Source organism: Globicephala melas, chromosome 17 (assembly GCF_963455315.2).
Source record: "Globicephala melas chromosome 17, mGloMel1.2, whole genome shotgun sequence".
NCBI lineage: Eukaryota > Metazoa > Chordata > Mammalia > Artiodactyla > Delphinidae > Globicephala > Globicephala melas.
In genome coordinates this window covers 79,933,728-79,948,850 of record NC_083330.1, presented here as the reverse complement: position 1 = coordinate 79,948,850, position 15,123 = coordinate 79,933,728, and the positions used below count along the sequence as shown (strand labels likewise).

Here is a 15,123-nt window from a genome sequence, read left to right as displayed (position 1 = left end):
CTGACCAAAGATGGAGGCTGGCTGGCAGAACTAAGCATGTGATTAGAGGGTTAAAACTCCCCACCTCTGGGGAGTGGAGGAGGGCTAAAAGTTGAATCAATAATGTCTATGTAAGGAAGACTCCATAAAATACAAAAGGACGGGGTTTAGAGAGCTTCCGGGGGGTGAACACGGAGACCGAAGGAGAGTTCCATACCTTTCCCCATGCCTGGTGCTATGTATCTGGCTTTTACTCATATACTAGTAATAAACTGGTAACCTAGTGAGTGAACAAGTTTTCCTGAGTTCTGGTATTCATTATAGCAAGTTAACTGAACCCAAGAAGGGGGTCACAGACACACCCGGGAGTACTTCCCAGAACTTCTGCTGCCAGTGTCCTTGTCCCCATGGTGAAAGAGAGCCACTGCCCGCCTCTGCAGGAGACCCTCCAGCACTAACAGCCGTGTGGATGAAAGGCTCTTGGTGCTGCAGTCAGGAGTCAGTGCTGTGCCTCTGAGGTGGGAGAGCCAACTTCAGGACACTGGTCCACAAGAGACCTCCCAGCTCCAGGTAATATCAAACGGCGAAAATCTCCCAGACATCTCCATCTCAACACCAACACCCAGCTTCACTCAAGGACCAGCAAGCTACAGTGCTGGACACCCTATGCCAAACAACTAGCAAGACAGGAACACAACCCCACCCATTAGCAGAGAGGCTGCCTAAAATCATAGTAAGTCCACAGACACCCCAAAACACACCAGCAGACGTGGACCTGCCCACCAGAAAGACAAGATCCAGCCTCATCCACCAGAACACAGGCACTAGTCCCCTCCACCAGGAAGCCTACACAACCCACTGAACCAACTTTAGCCACTGGGGACAGACACCAAAAACAACGGGAACTACAAACCTGCAGGCTGCAAAAAGAGACCCCAAACACAGTAAGATAAGCAAAATGAGAAGACAGAAAAACACACAGCAGATGAAGGAGCAAGATAAAAACCCACCAGACCTAACAAATGAAGAGGAAATAGGCAGTCTACCTGAAAAAGAATTCAGAATAATGATAGTAAAGATGATCCAAAATCTTGGAAATGGAATAGAGAAAATGCAAGAAACATTTAACAAGGACCTAGAAGAACTAAAGATGAAACAAGCAACAATGAACAACACAATAAATGAAATTAAAAATACTCTAGAAGGGATCAATAGAAGAATAACTGAGGCAGAAGAATGGATAAGTGACCTGGAAGATAAAATAGTGGAAATAACTACTACAAAGCAGAATAAAGAAAAAAGAATGAAAAGAACTGAGGACAGTCTCAGAGACCTCTGGGCCAACATTAAACGCACCAACATTCGAATTATAGGGGTTCCAGAAGAAGAAGAGAAAAAGAAAGGGACTGAGAAAATATTTGAAGAGATTATAGTTGAAAACTTCCCTAATATGGGAAAGGAAATAGTTAATCAAGTCCAGGAAGCACAGAGAGTCCCATACAGGATAAATCCAAGGAGAAACAGGCCAAGACACATATTAATCAAACTGTCAAAAATTAAATACAAAGAAAACATATTAAAAGCAGCAAGGGAAAAACAACAAATAACACACAAGGGAATCCCCAGAAGGTTAACAGCTGATCTTTCAGCAGAAACTCTGCAAGCCAGAAGGAACTGGCAGGACATATTTAAAGTGACGAAGGAGAAAAACCTACAACCAAGATTACTCTACCCAGCAAGGATCTCATTCAGATTTGATGGAGAAATTAAAACCTTTACAGACAAGCAAAAGCTGAGAGAGTTCAGCACCACCAAACCAGCTTTACGACAAATGCTAAAGGAACGTCTCTCGGCAAGAAATACAAGAGAAGGAAAAGACCTACAATAACAAACCCAAAACAATTAAGAAAATGGGAATAGGAACATACATATCGATAATTACCTTAAATGTAAATGGATTAAATGCTCCCACCAAAAGACATAGACTGGCTGAATGGATACAAAAACAAGACCCATATATATGCTGTCTACAAGAGACCCGCTTCAGACCTAGGGACACATATAGACTGAAAGTGAGGGGATGGAAAAAGATATTCTATGCAAATGGAAACCAAAAGAAAGCTGGAGTAGCAATTCTCATATCAGACAAAATAGACTTTAAAATAAAGACTGTTAGAAGAGACAAAGAAGGACACTACATAATGATCAATGGATCGATCCAAGAAGGAGATATAACAATTGTAAATATTTATGCACCCAACATAGGAGCACCTCAATACATAAGGCAAATACTAACAGCCATAAAAGGGGAAATCGACCGTAACACATTCATAGTAGGGGACTTTAACACCCCATGTTCACCAATGGACAGATCATCCAAAATGAAAATAAATAAGGAAACACAAGCTTTAAATGATACATTAAACAAGATGGACTTAATTGATATTTATAGGACATTCCATCCAAAAACAACAGAATACACGTTTTTCTCAAGTGCTCATGGAACATTCTCCAGGATAGATCATATCTTGGGTCACAAATCAAGCCTTGGTAAATATAAGAAAATTGAAATCATATCAAGTATCTTTTCCGACCACAACACTATAAGACTAGATATCAATTACAGAAAAAGATCTGTAAAAAATACAAACACATGGAGGCTAAACAATACGCTACTTAATAACGAAGAAATCAAATACGCTACTTAATAACTGAAGAAATCAAAGAGGAAATCAAAAAATACCTAGAAACAAATGACAATGGATACATGACGACCCAAAACCTATGGGATGCAGCAAAAGCAGTTCTAAGAGGGAAGTTTATAGCAATAAAATCCTACCTTAAGAAACAGGAAACATCTCAAATAAACAACTTAACCTTGCACCTAAAGCAATTAGAGAAAGAAGAACAAAAAAACCCCAAAGTTAGCAGAAGGAAAGAAATCATAAAAATCAGATCAGAAATAAATGAAAAAGAAATGAAGGAAACGATAGCAAAGATCAATAAAAATAAAAGCTGGTTCTTTGAGAAGATAAACAAAATTGATAAACCATTAGCCAGACTCATCAAGAAAAAAAGGGAGAAGACTCAAATCAATAGAATTAGAAATGAAAAAGGAGAAGTAACAACTGACACTGCAGAAATACAAAAGATCATGAGAGATTACTACAAGCAACTCTATGCCAATAAAATGGACAACCTGGAAGAAATGGACAAATTCTTAGAAATGCACAACCTGCCAAGACTGAATCAGGAAGAAATAGAAAATATGAACAGACCAATCACAAGCACTGAAATTGAAACTGTGATTCAAAATCTTCCAACAAACAAAAGCCCAGGACCAGATGGCTTCAAAGGTGAATTCTATCAAACATTTAGAGAAGAGCTAACACCTATCCTTCTCAAACTCTTCCAAAATATAGCAGAGGGAGGAACACTCCCCAACTCATTCTACGAGGCCACCATCACCCTGATACCAAAACCAGACAAGGATGTCACAAAGAAAACTACAGGCCAATATCACTGATGAACATAGATGCAAAAATCCTCAACAAAATACTAGCAAACAGAATCCAACAGCACAATAAAAGGATCATACACCATGATCAAGTGGGGTTTATTCCAGGAATGCAAGGATTCTTCAATATATGCAGATGTATCAATGTGATAAACCATATTAAAAAATTGAAGGAGAAAAACCATATGATCATCTCAATAGATGCAGAGAAAGCTTTCGACAAAATTCAACACCCATTTATGATAAAAACCCTCCAGAAAGTAGGCATAGAGGGAAATTTCCTCAACATAATAAAGGCCATATATGACAAACCCACAGCCAACAGCGTCCTCAATGGTGAAAAACTGAAAGCATTTCCACTAAGATCAGGAACAAGACAAGGTTGCCCACTCTCACCACTCTTATGCAACATAGTTTTGGAAGTTTTAGCCACAGCAATCAGAGAAGAAAAGGAAATAAAAGGAATCCAAATCGGAAAAGAAGACGTAAAGCTGTCACTGTTTGCAGATGCAATGATACTATACATAGAGAATCCTAAAGATGCTACCAGAAAACTACTAGAGCCAATCAATGAATTTGGTAAAGTAGCAGGAGACAAAATTAATGCACAGAAATCTCTGGCATTCCTATACATTAATGATGAAAAATCTGAAAGTGAAATCAAGAAAACACTCACATTTACCATTGCAACAAAAAGAACAAAATAGCTAGGAATAAACCTACCTAAAGAGACAAAAGACCTCTGTGCAGAAAATTATAAGACACTGATGAAAGAAATTAAAGATGATACAAATAGATGGAGATACATACCATGTTCTTGGATTGGAAGAATCAACATTGTGAAAATGACTCTACTACCCAAAGCAATCTACAGATTCAATGCAATCCCTATCAAACTACCACTGGCATTTTTCACAGAACTAGAACAAAAAATTTCACAATTTGTATGGAAACACAAAAGACCCCGAACAGCCAAAACAATCTTGAGAACAAAAAATGTAGCTGGAGGAATCAGGCTCCCTGACTTCAGACTACACTACAAAGCTATAATAATCAGGGCAGTATGGTACTGGCACAAAAACAGAAAGATAGATCAACGGAACAGGATAGAAAGCCCAGAGATAAACCCAGGCACATATGGTCACCTTATCTTTGATAAAGGAGGCAGGAATGTACAGTGGAGAAAGGACAGCCTCTTCAATAAGTGGTGCTGGGAAAACTGGACAGGTACGTGTAAAAGTATGAGATTAGATCACTCCCTAACACCATACACAAAAATAAGCTCAAAATGGATCAAAGACCTAAATGTAAGGCCAGAAACTATCAAACTCTTAGAGGAAAACAAAGGCAGAACACTCTATGACATAAATCACAGCAAGATCCTTTTTGACCCACATCCTAGAGAAATGGAAATAAAAACAAAAATAAACAAATGGGACCTAATGAAACTTCAAAGCTTTTGCACAGCAAAGGAAACCATAAACAAGACCAAAAGACAACCCTCAGAATGGGAGAAAGTATTTGCAAATGAAGCAACTGACAAAGGATTAATCTCCAAAATTTACAAGCAGCTCATGCAGCTCAATAACAAAAGAACAAACAACCCAATCCAAAAATGGGCAGAAGACCTAAATAGACATTTCTCCAAAGAAGATATACAGACTGCCAACAAACACATGAAAGAATGCTCAACATCATTAATCATTAGAGAAATGCAAATCAAAACTACAATGAGATATCATCTCACACCAGTCAGAATGGCCATCATCAAAAAATCTAGAAACAATAAATGCTGGAGAGGGTGTGGAAAAAACGGAACACTCTTGCACTGCTGGTGGGAATGTGAATTGGTACAGCCACTATGGAGAACAGTATGGAGGTTCCTTAAAAAAATACAAATTGAACTACCATATGACCCAGCAATCCCACTACTGGGCATATACCCTGAGAAAACCATAATTCAAAAAGAGTCATGTACCAAAATGTTCATTGCAGCTCTATTTACAATAGCCAGGAGATGGAAACAACCTAAGTATCCATCATCGGATGAATGGATAAAGAAGATGTGGCACATATATACAATGGAATATTACTCAGCCATAAAAAGAAACGAAATTGAGCTATTTGTAATGAGGTGGATGGACCTAGAGTCTGTCATACAGAGTGAATTAAGTCAGAAAGAGAAAGACAAATACCATATGCATACACATATATATGGAATTTAAGAAAAAAAAAAAAACTCATGAAGAACCAGGAGTAAGACAGGAATAAAGACACAGACCTACTAGAGAATAGACTTGAGGGGGAAGGGTAAGCTGTGACAAAGTGAGAGAGTAGCATGGACATATATAACTACCAAACGTAAAATAGATAGCTAGTGGGAAGCAGCCACATAGCACAGGGAGATCAGCTCGGTGCTTTGTGACCACCTAGAGGGGTGGGATAGGGAGGGTGGGAGGGAGGGAGACGCAAGAGGGAAGAGATATGGGAACATATATATATGTACAACTGATTCACTTTGTTATAAAGCAGAAACTAACACACCATTGTAAAGCAATTATACTCCAATAAAGATGTAAAAAAAAAAAAAAAAAGAAGGGGGTCACAGGAACCTGATTTAAAGTATAGGGAACAACTATAGGACTCGTGACTGGCATGTGAAGTGGAGGGGGGTCTTGTGGGACTGAGCGCTTTTCCTGTGGAATCTGATTCCATCTCTGGGTAGACAGTGTCAGAATTGAGTTGCATTCTTCGACACGCTGCTGACATCCAAGAATTGCTGTTGGTGTCGGGAACCCCCAACACAAACACACACACACATTGGAACTGGATCCACGAACCCCTTTTGCAGAGGTGACACAGATTTTTGGCCTGATCAACTAGTTGGGCAGTAGTGCCATTCACTGAAAAGCAGAAAACAAATGGAGATTTAGGGACTAATCGGATGTTTTGGACATGTCAAGTTTGAAATGCCTGTGAAACAGCAAAATAAGAGATGTTAAGTAGGCAGGTGGGCTCCAGGTATCTATCTAGTCTAGTCTGCAAGTTTGGGAGACACCACCAAAGATGGTACCACAACCACTGAAGAGGATTAAGCCCCCCTGAAAACCCAACTTAATGCAGAAGGCCTGGGACTATCACCTGGAGCAGCTGACATCAGAGCTTGTCCACTGAGGCTCAATGCTGGTGTCTGGCTGGGATTCTTAGGGCAGGAAGCTATCTGCTCCTCAGAACAAAGCCTGGGCTGCTGGGGGCTACGATGGCTCCCCAAGGATGCTACCTGCTCAGGAATGAAGGCAATACGACAAAAGACCAAGCACTGGGGTGAGAGCCTGGACCCAGCAGTGCCACACACCATCTCATCTATATAGACAGTTAACACACGCTTTCACTCTTCCACTTTTGTGAGGAATACTTTTATTATGGCAATGAGACACAATTGGCATGGAGCTCTACACCACCTGACAGAACATCCTCCCATAAGTGAGCACCAGTGCATAACTATGTTGCTTCCCTACTAATCCTTATTACCAACATCTACTTAGTCTGCTCCTAAGCCTGTTAAAAGAGTCCTTCTACAACATGCTAAACACTCACTTCAGTTTACTGTAGAAACTTCTGAATGGACCGCCCTCTTCTGGCAGGAGAGACATTTCAGCTGAAAACCTATAAACGGGGTCCTGGGCTTGTCTGACAGTCAGGTCAGTACCCAACATGCAGGTCTTGCATCTTCCCAACAGCCATGGCACCAGATTCACTGACCAGCCAGGGACAGAGCAACCCCACATCTGTCTGACAGAGCATTCCTGGAAAGCTCTGCACTCAAGACAAACCCCTGCACCAACCGCAGAGGAGAATCGTTCCAGAATGGGGAAGAGGCTAAAAGAAATTGAACCTAAACTCTTCATCAGGAGTGTCTCGGGTGTCCTTGGCTCTCCCTGTTAGACGAGGCCTGCAGACCCTTTGGCTCTTCTTTCTGGCGGCCTCACCTACAGGCTGCACCTGGACTGAGTGGGCAGCTGTAAGGGAGGGGAGAGACTGTATCAGAATTGAATGATAATGGCTAATGCTAACTGTGCCCATACAACTCTATCCCCATTGTAAAAATTAACTGACTTACTTCTCAAAATTATAAGGTATCACACTATCATCACACCCCCTTGAGAATCACAGAGAGATTCACTAACTCTCCTGCCCCTGCCTCCCTGGTCCAAGCCCAAGTTCTGTGTTCCTGAGATCCAGGCTTTCTCTCTCCCTGCTCCCTGACGCTTTCCTGAGCCATCTTCTACCCCCGCCAGCCCTACTGCTCTGGGCTTCCTCCTTCCACTGCCCAGGCTCTTCCTCCCCGCCCCCTTGAACTAGGCAGGTGTGCACCAACCAGTTCCCAGGTCCTCACCAGTCCTGAGAGCCCGCAGGGCCACGCACCACTCGGCTTCCATCTGAGCCCTGTAGTCCCCGAACAAGGAGTGCATCAGCTGCCTCTTCCGGGGCAGGGGGGTTCTTCGGCTGCGCAGGGTTCGGATTGCCCCAAGAGCTTGCTCTTCTGCAAATGAAAACAGACTAGTAACCTTCTCTATCCTCACCTCCAACTGTCCTACCGCAAAGGTAACTATTCCATCCCTTGGGAGCACCTGCAGGCCACAGGACTGTCACGGTTCACCCGCCCCCGCCCTCCGCAACTCTACAGACAGGCCCCTCACTCTGCTTAGGGGTGGGTCTCTGCATCTTCAGCCCCAGCTCCAGCTTTTCCACGCACCAGGCCAGTTCCCGGGCCAGCTGCTCCGCCTGTGGTGGATCGGGGATAGTGGCTGTGAGAGGGTACCTGGACCCCGCGGCCTCCAGCCCCATCCCACAGGAACACAAAACTCCCCGTCTCATCCTCTCCCCGCTTTAAGTCCGCAAATCCGAGACTACTCCCACCGGCGGATTCCCACCCAGAATGCACCCCGAGGCTCCACCCTTCCCGACTAAGGCCCGCCCTTGCCTGGGCCTCCGCACTTAGGGGGGCTTCCTCTGAGGCCGGCGATTCTGTGGCTTTCCCGCCTCCATTAGCCGCAGAGGCCCCATTCCGGGTTTTCTTCTTCTTCTTTTGTTTCTTGGCCCTGGAGGCAGCGTCACTGCACGTAGGGTGCCCTAAGCAGACAGACTTGATAGGGCCTTACAGTGGAAGGACTCGGGGCGCCGGGAAGCGGCGGGGGGAACCGGGGGCTGCGGGGTGCGCGGGCAGTACCTGGGGCTGCCGATGTCTCCCGAGCAGGATGTCCTGGAGCCTGGAGAAAGCGGGACAGTACAAAGGTCACGAGGAGCCACCAAGGGCCCAAGGCCCCGACACCGGTGCGCCCTCACCGTAGCACTCACCGCCATGCGCTGCAGCCGCAGCCAGACCCTGAGGAGGGCTTCAGGACCGACGCCGAATTCGCTCCCCGCGAAACACGTCTGCGTAGCAGAGTTCCGCGGGGCGCTGGCAGCGCGTTGGGCGGGCCCGGGCCTTTCGGAGCGCGGTGGGCGGGGCGCGGTGGGCGGGGCCCCGGCCGTTCGGAGCGCGGTCTGCAGGAGACCCTCCCCAACACTGACAATGTTGCAGGTACTGCTCTGGATCAAAGGACTACGCCTAAGGTGTGCCCTTAAAGCTCACCTGCTAGTGGGGAGGGAAAAGCAGGTAAACAGACATGAAAAGCTGTCACCCAGAGCGGCGCTGTGAATAACAGCTGCCCCAACGGGGCGCCGAGTGGTCAGCAAAGTCCTGCGAGGAGCAGCAGTCCTGGAGGGGCTGGTCCGGCAGCGGAAAGGAGGGCGGGGCCGAGGTGCAAGGCGAGGTGGGGGAGTTGCAGGGCCCTGGACCGCAGCGGGAGGCGGCTTCTGTTGTAAGCGCAGTGGAAGCACTGGGGGACGTTCATCCATCCGAGGAGTGACGCGGCCTTACCCAGATGCTGCTGTGTGGTGAGGGCCCAGAGGGGCTGGGGTAGGGGAGGGGAGGACCTGGAGGGGATTCAGAAACAGGAAGACCCCGCGCACCTGCTGGCGTCCCGACGTGGGCACCATCTACCTGCCCTTCTGCGCTCCCTGCCCAGGGCCGCCCCCCCACCACGCGCCGCTCCTGGCCCCATATCACAGGCGTCAGGAGGACCCGGGTGCCGTGGTGCTGCTTGAGAGGACAGGAGTCTGAGGGGCTGCTGTCCGATGATTCCTGTCAGTGAAATCGGCATTGTTTCCTGAGGCGAGGGGACGGGAGGTCTCAGAAGGTAGAGTTTGGTCATCCCAGTAGTTAGTCCCGGGTTGGTGAAAAAGTTCCTTAGGTTTTTAAGTAAAAACAAAAGACATATTTTTCATCTTCACCAAGAACTTTATTGAACAACGTATTCACCGTTTTGTTCCACTACCTCCTGCCATTTTTCAGGCAACTTCATAATTCCGTCTTCCCCAAAATTCTTATCTTTTTGAGCAAAGAACTGTTCCAGGTGCCTTTTACAGTCTTCTGGGGAATGGAAATTTTTTCCATTAAGAGAATTTTGTAAAGACCGAATGGAAATCCGAAGGCGCAATGACTGGTGAGTACGGCGGATGAATCAGAGCCTCCCAGCCGAGCTGGAACAGCTTGTGCCTGGTCGTCACAGAAACATGCGGTCTTGTGGTATCCTGATGGAAGAGTATGTGTTTTCTGTTGACTAATTCCAGACGCTTTTCGATGAGCGCTGCTTTCATTTGGTCTAATTGGGAGCAGTACTTGTTGGAATTACTCGTTCGATTTTCCAGAAGGAGCTCATAATAGAGGACTCCCTTCTAATCCCACCATATACACAACATCACCTTCTTTAGATGAAGCCTGGCCTTCAGTGTGGTTGGTGGTGGTTCATTTCACTTGCCCCACGACCTCTTCCGTTCCACATTATTGTACAGTATCCACGTTGCATCACCCATCACAATTTGTTTTAAAAATGGAACGTTTTCATTATGTTCAAGTAGAGAATCACATGCAGAAATACGGTCAAGAAGGCTTTTCCGGTGTAACTTCTTGTGGAAGCCAAACATCAAAGCGATGAACAGAACCAAGCTGGTGCCAATGATTTTCAACGCTTGATTTGGATATTTTGAGTATGTCGGCTCTCTCCCGTGTGGTATAACGTTGATTGCTCTCAATTAATGTTCTCTGTTTGATCGCTATCAACTTCAACTGGTCTACCCAACCATGGAACATCGTCCAGCAAGAAATCTCCAGCACAAAACTTCGCAAACCACTTTGGACACGTTCGATCCATCACAGCACGTTCTCCATACACTGCACAATTTTTTGTGTGTGTTTCAGTTGCGTTTTTACCTTTCTTGAAATAACAAAGCATAATATGCTGAAAATGTTGGGGGTTTTCTTTCTTCTCCAATATTAAAATGGCTACACAGGGACGTCCCTGGTGGCTCAGTCGTTAAGAATCCGCCGGCCAGTGCAGGGGACACGGGTTCGAGACCTGGTCCGGGAAGATCCCACATGCCGCAGAGCAACTAATCCTGTGCACCACAACTACTGAGCCTGTGTGCCACAGCTACTGAAGCCCAGTCACCTAGAGCCCGTGCTCCACAACAAGAGAAGCCACCGCAATTAGAAGCCCATGCACCACAACAAAGAGTAGCTCCCGCTTGCCGCAACTAGAGAAGGCCCATGCACAGCAATGAAGACCCAACACAGCCAAAAAAAACCCTAAAAAAAAAATTTATTTTTTATTTTATTTATTTTTTTATTTTTTTTGCGGTACGCAGGCCTCTCACTGTTGTGGCCTCTCCCGTTGCGGAGCACAGGCTCCGGACCCGCAGGCTCAGCGGCCATGGCTCACAGGCCCAGCCGCTCCGCGGCATGTGGGATCCTCCCGGACCGGGACGCGAACCCGTGTCCCCTGCATCAGCAGGCGGACTCTCAACCACTGCACCACCAGGGAAGCCCCTAAATAAGTTTATTAAAAAAACATTTTTTTAAGTAAAATAAAATGGCTACACAAAAATTCACCAATTTTGATACTTTTTTTAAGTGTATGCTGATATGACTGCTGTTGCAATACAATCTAACAAAATTGTTTCGAATGAAGTTAAAGACAACTAAGCACTACTATAGCCATCTTACAGAAAAAAGCAAACGAACTTTTTGGCCAACCCAAATAGCTAATATATTAGCTATTTACTGAGGTGTAACAAATTACCACAAAACTTATCAGATTGAAAACAACAAACATTCTTTATCTCATAGTTTCTGAGGGTCAGGAACCTAGCAAAAGCATAGCTGGTTGGTTCTAGCTCAGGCTCTCTTTGAGGCTGCTTCACCTCTTGGAGGAAGACCAAAGACTTTTTAGACATATTTTAAAACAACCACAGTTAGGATGTATTTCAGTCCTGGGAGACTCAGGTTTTGGTGGTGAGTGGACTCCAGACCCTAAGGGGCCTCTCCCTGCCTCCTTTGGCTGTGAAATCCCTCTGTGACTTGGCCCAAAACTGCTTCCTACAGAAGAAGCCTTCTCAGCCCAGACATGCGTGCCTGAGAACAGGCCTCACACCAGATGCTTCCCCGTGCACAGCCTCTATTCCCAGTCAGCCACTGAATCCAATCAGTTTATCTCCTAAGTAATCTCCACCCTACCCACCCCCACCCCCCAACACACACCATCTCTGGCCTGAACTGCAATCGAGTCCTCACTCATCTCTCTGCCTGCACTTTCACTCTCTCCTGTCTTTTTTGAACCACCCTGTGGTGAGAGTGGTCTTTCTAAAACAGAAACTGTGTTGCTCTCCTGCCTAGAAATCTTCTACTTCCTCTAGCATAAAGTCCAAGCTCCTTACTTCCAGCCAGCACCTGCCCCATAAGTCATACAGAGGCAACTATTTCCAGACCTCACTCTGCTCTGGCCCTGCTGATCTGCCAGCCTTCCGAGCCTCACCCCCACCTCTCCTTACAGGCCCCTGCAGCCCCCACGGCCCTCTGCCCAGCCAGCCACCTCATTTTTCTTCCCTGACAGTACTAGCACCTGTTCAAACCCCCAGACTCAGACAGTAGGTCCTTGAAGAGCTCTAGAGAGGAAAGCATAGACGATCTAGTCCTCCATGTCTCTAAGTCCCCAAATCTCCTCTACATTGCCTCCCACCCTGGCATGTAATAAAGGCTCATAAAATGAACAGCAAGTCTTCATCTAGCTGTGCCTGGCTGTCTGCACCTCCACAGCCACTGCAGGAATCATGCCTAACGTTTCAATCTCAACCATCATGGCTGCTTTCTGTCTCTTGAGACACAGTAGTCTCCACTGACACACTCTTTCCTTGGCCTACTCCCCTGGCCTGTTTAGAAAATATACTATAAATTTCATATGTGCAAATATAAATATTTACATACAGCCAATTCTCATCATCCATGGTAGTTCTCTAACGTAGCTGAGAACACTGAATTAGGGAATAACAAACCGTTGCTCCTAGGGGAAATAGAGTTAGTTTCCTTGGAGCCTCTGGTCACGACATTTTCATCAACCAATCAACACATAACCTTGTTTTATGTGTGTTTCTGCTTAAAGACACCTTACTTAATATACACTGTTGATTCATAAACACTGAACTCAGCCAACAGCACTATGACTTGTGCTGAATGAAGTTCATCTAGCACGCTTCCTCTATAAAGGCATCACATCACAGCCCTCTTGCACTTAGGGACATTAGACAGCACTTCAGCACTATGCTTGAGGGCCATTTTAAACAGTGAAATCCCCAAGAAAAAGCATAAAAATACAAAAAGTGTGGCAGTTAATATACAGGCACACCTCAGAGATACGGCACGTTCGGTTCCAGACTACTGCAATAAAATGGATGTTGCAATAAAAGTCACACGAATTTTTTTTGGTTTTCCAGTGAATATAAAAGTATGTTTACACTGCAATATAGTCTGTTAAGTGTGCAATAGCATTATGTCTAAAAAACAATGTACATACGTTAATAAAAAATATTGCTAAAAAATGCCAACCATTGGGCTTCCCTGGTGGCGCAGTGGTTGAGAGTCCGCCTGCCGATGCAGGGGACACGGGTTCATGCCCCGGTCCGGGAGGATCCCACATGCCACGGAGCGGCTGGGCCCGTGAGCCATGGCCGCTGAGCCTGCACGTCTGGAGCTCTGCAACGGGAGAGGCCAGAACAGTGAGAGGCCCGCGTACAGAAAAAAAAAAAAAAAAAAATTGCCAACCATCATATGAGTCTTCAGCAAGTCATAGTCAAAACATCAAATATCACTGATTGCAGATCACCATAACAAATATAATAATGATAGGTGTGAAATATTGCAAAATTTACAAAAATATGATACCAAGACATGAAGTGAACAAATGCTGTTGGAAAAATGTGCTGTGCTATCAGTTTTTGTCTCATGTATTTTGATGTTCTGTTGTTAGGTGCATACACGGTAAGGATCCTTGTGTTTTCTTATAGACTTGATCCCTTTATCATATTTAATACCCCTTTTTGTCCCTGATAATTTTACTAGCTCTTAAGTCAGCTTTGTCTGAAATCGATATAGATACTCCCACTTTCTTTCCATTAGTGTTAGCATGGTATGCCTTTCTCCTCCCTTTATTTTTAATCTATCTGTGTCTCCGTGTTTAAAATGGGCTTCTTATGGACAATATATAATTAAATGTTATAAGTCTTATTTTTTTTACCTGCTTTGACAGTTCAGTCTTTTAATTGGTGTATCTAGACCATTCACTTTTTAAATTTATTTATTTATGGCTGTGTTGGGTCTTCGTTTCTGTGCGAGGGCTTTCTTTAGTTGTGGCAAACGGGGACCACTCTTCTTCGCGGTGCGCGGGCCTCTCACTACCGCGGCCTCTCTTTTTGCGGAGCACAGGCTCCAGACGCACAGGCTCAGTAATCGTGGCTCACCAGCCCAGTCGCTCCGCGGCATGTGGGATCGTCCCAGACCAGGGCGTGAACCCACGTCCCCTGCATTGGCAGGCGGTCTCCACCAGGGAAGGCCTAGACCATTCACTTTTAAAGTGAGTATTAATATGGTTGTTACTGTTTTTTATTCATTACACTTGTTTCTTTTAAAAAATCTTTCCCTCTTCTCCTGCCTTCTCCGGTTTAATTGAGCATTTTATCTGATTAGATTTTTTTCCTCCTATTTAGCATATCAATTATACTTCAAAAAAATTTTAATGGTTGTCTTAGAAGTTTGCAATATATATTAGGACTAATGTAAGTCCACCTTCAAATAACACTACACCGCCTCACGGGTAGCACAGGTACTTGTAACCCAGTGTCCCGATTCCTCTCTTCCGTCCCTAGGACACCGCTGCCACTCACCTTACACGTGCGACAGTTACCCAATACACTGTCACTAATATTCAATATTACTCTGAAAAACAATGACCTTTTATTTTGCTTAGGAGTAAGACAAGTAAAAGATTTTATTTTACCTTCACTTATTCCCTCTCTGATCCTTTTCCCTTCTCTGGGTAGATCCCAGTTTCTTGCGTCACTTCCTAACTCTCTGACGAACTTCTAAAGCCTCTCCCAAGACAAGTGGGGCCAGTGGCATAGAGTCCTCTGAGCCGCCTAGAGCGACCCGACAGAACCCTAGGATCTGATTGGCCGGTAAGCTGGCGGCGGGGCGG

At 45.1% G+C, this 15,123-nt stretch overlaps 1 protein-coding gene across 2 annotated transcripts; it reads right to left on the bottom strand.

The window, feature by feature from the left end:
- Positions 1–6,928: 6,928 nt before the first annotated feature.
- Positions 6,929–15,001, bottom strand: C17H8orf33 (chromosome 17 C8orf33 homolog). Of its 2 annotated transcripts, none has more exons than XM_030875976.2 (7): positions 14,926–15,001; positions 8,855–10,815; positions 8,727–8,766; positions 8,481–8,629; positions 8,197–8,281; positions 7,893–8,039; positions 6,929–7,515 (listed from the first exon to the last, which is right to left on the bottom strand). In XM_030875976.2, the coding sequence occupies exons 2-7, from the start codon at positions 8,858–8,860 to the stop codon at positions 7,376–7,378; spliced, it is 567 nt and encodes a 188-aa protein (XP_030731836.1). In that variant the 5' UTR covers positions 8,861–10,815; positions 14,926–15,001; the 3' UTR covers positions 6,929–7,375. The 2 variants fall into 2 exon arrangements, with proteins under 2 accessions (XP_030731836.1, XP_060143192.1); XM_060287209.2 differs by having other exon boundaries at positions 8,855–9,134; positions 14,926–14,944.
- Positions 15,002–15,123: the final 122 nt, after the last annotated feature.

Excerpts from the sequence above, each read along its gene's own strand:
- C17H8orf33 (XM_030875976.2), bottom strand. Across the intron at positions 8,630-8,726 it reads GGAGACATCGGCAGCCCCAG|GGCACCCTACGTGCAGTGAC; the intron begins GTACTGCCCGCG and ends CTGTCTGCTTAG. Across the intron at positions 8,282-8,480 it reads CCCTAAGTGCGGAGGCCCAG|GCGGAGCAGCTGGCCCGGGA; the intron begins GCAAGGGCGGGC and ends GATCCACCACAG.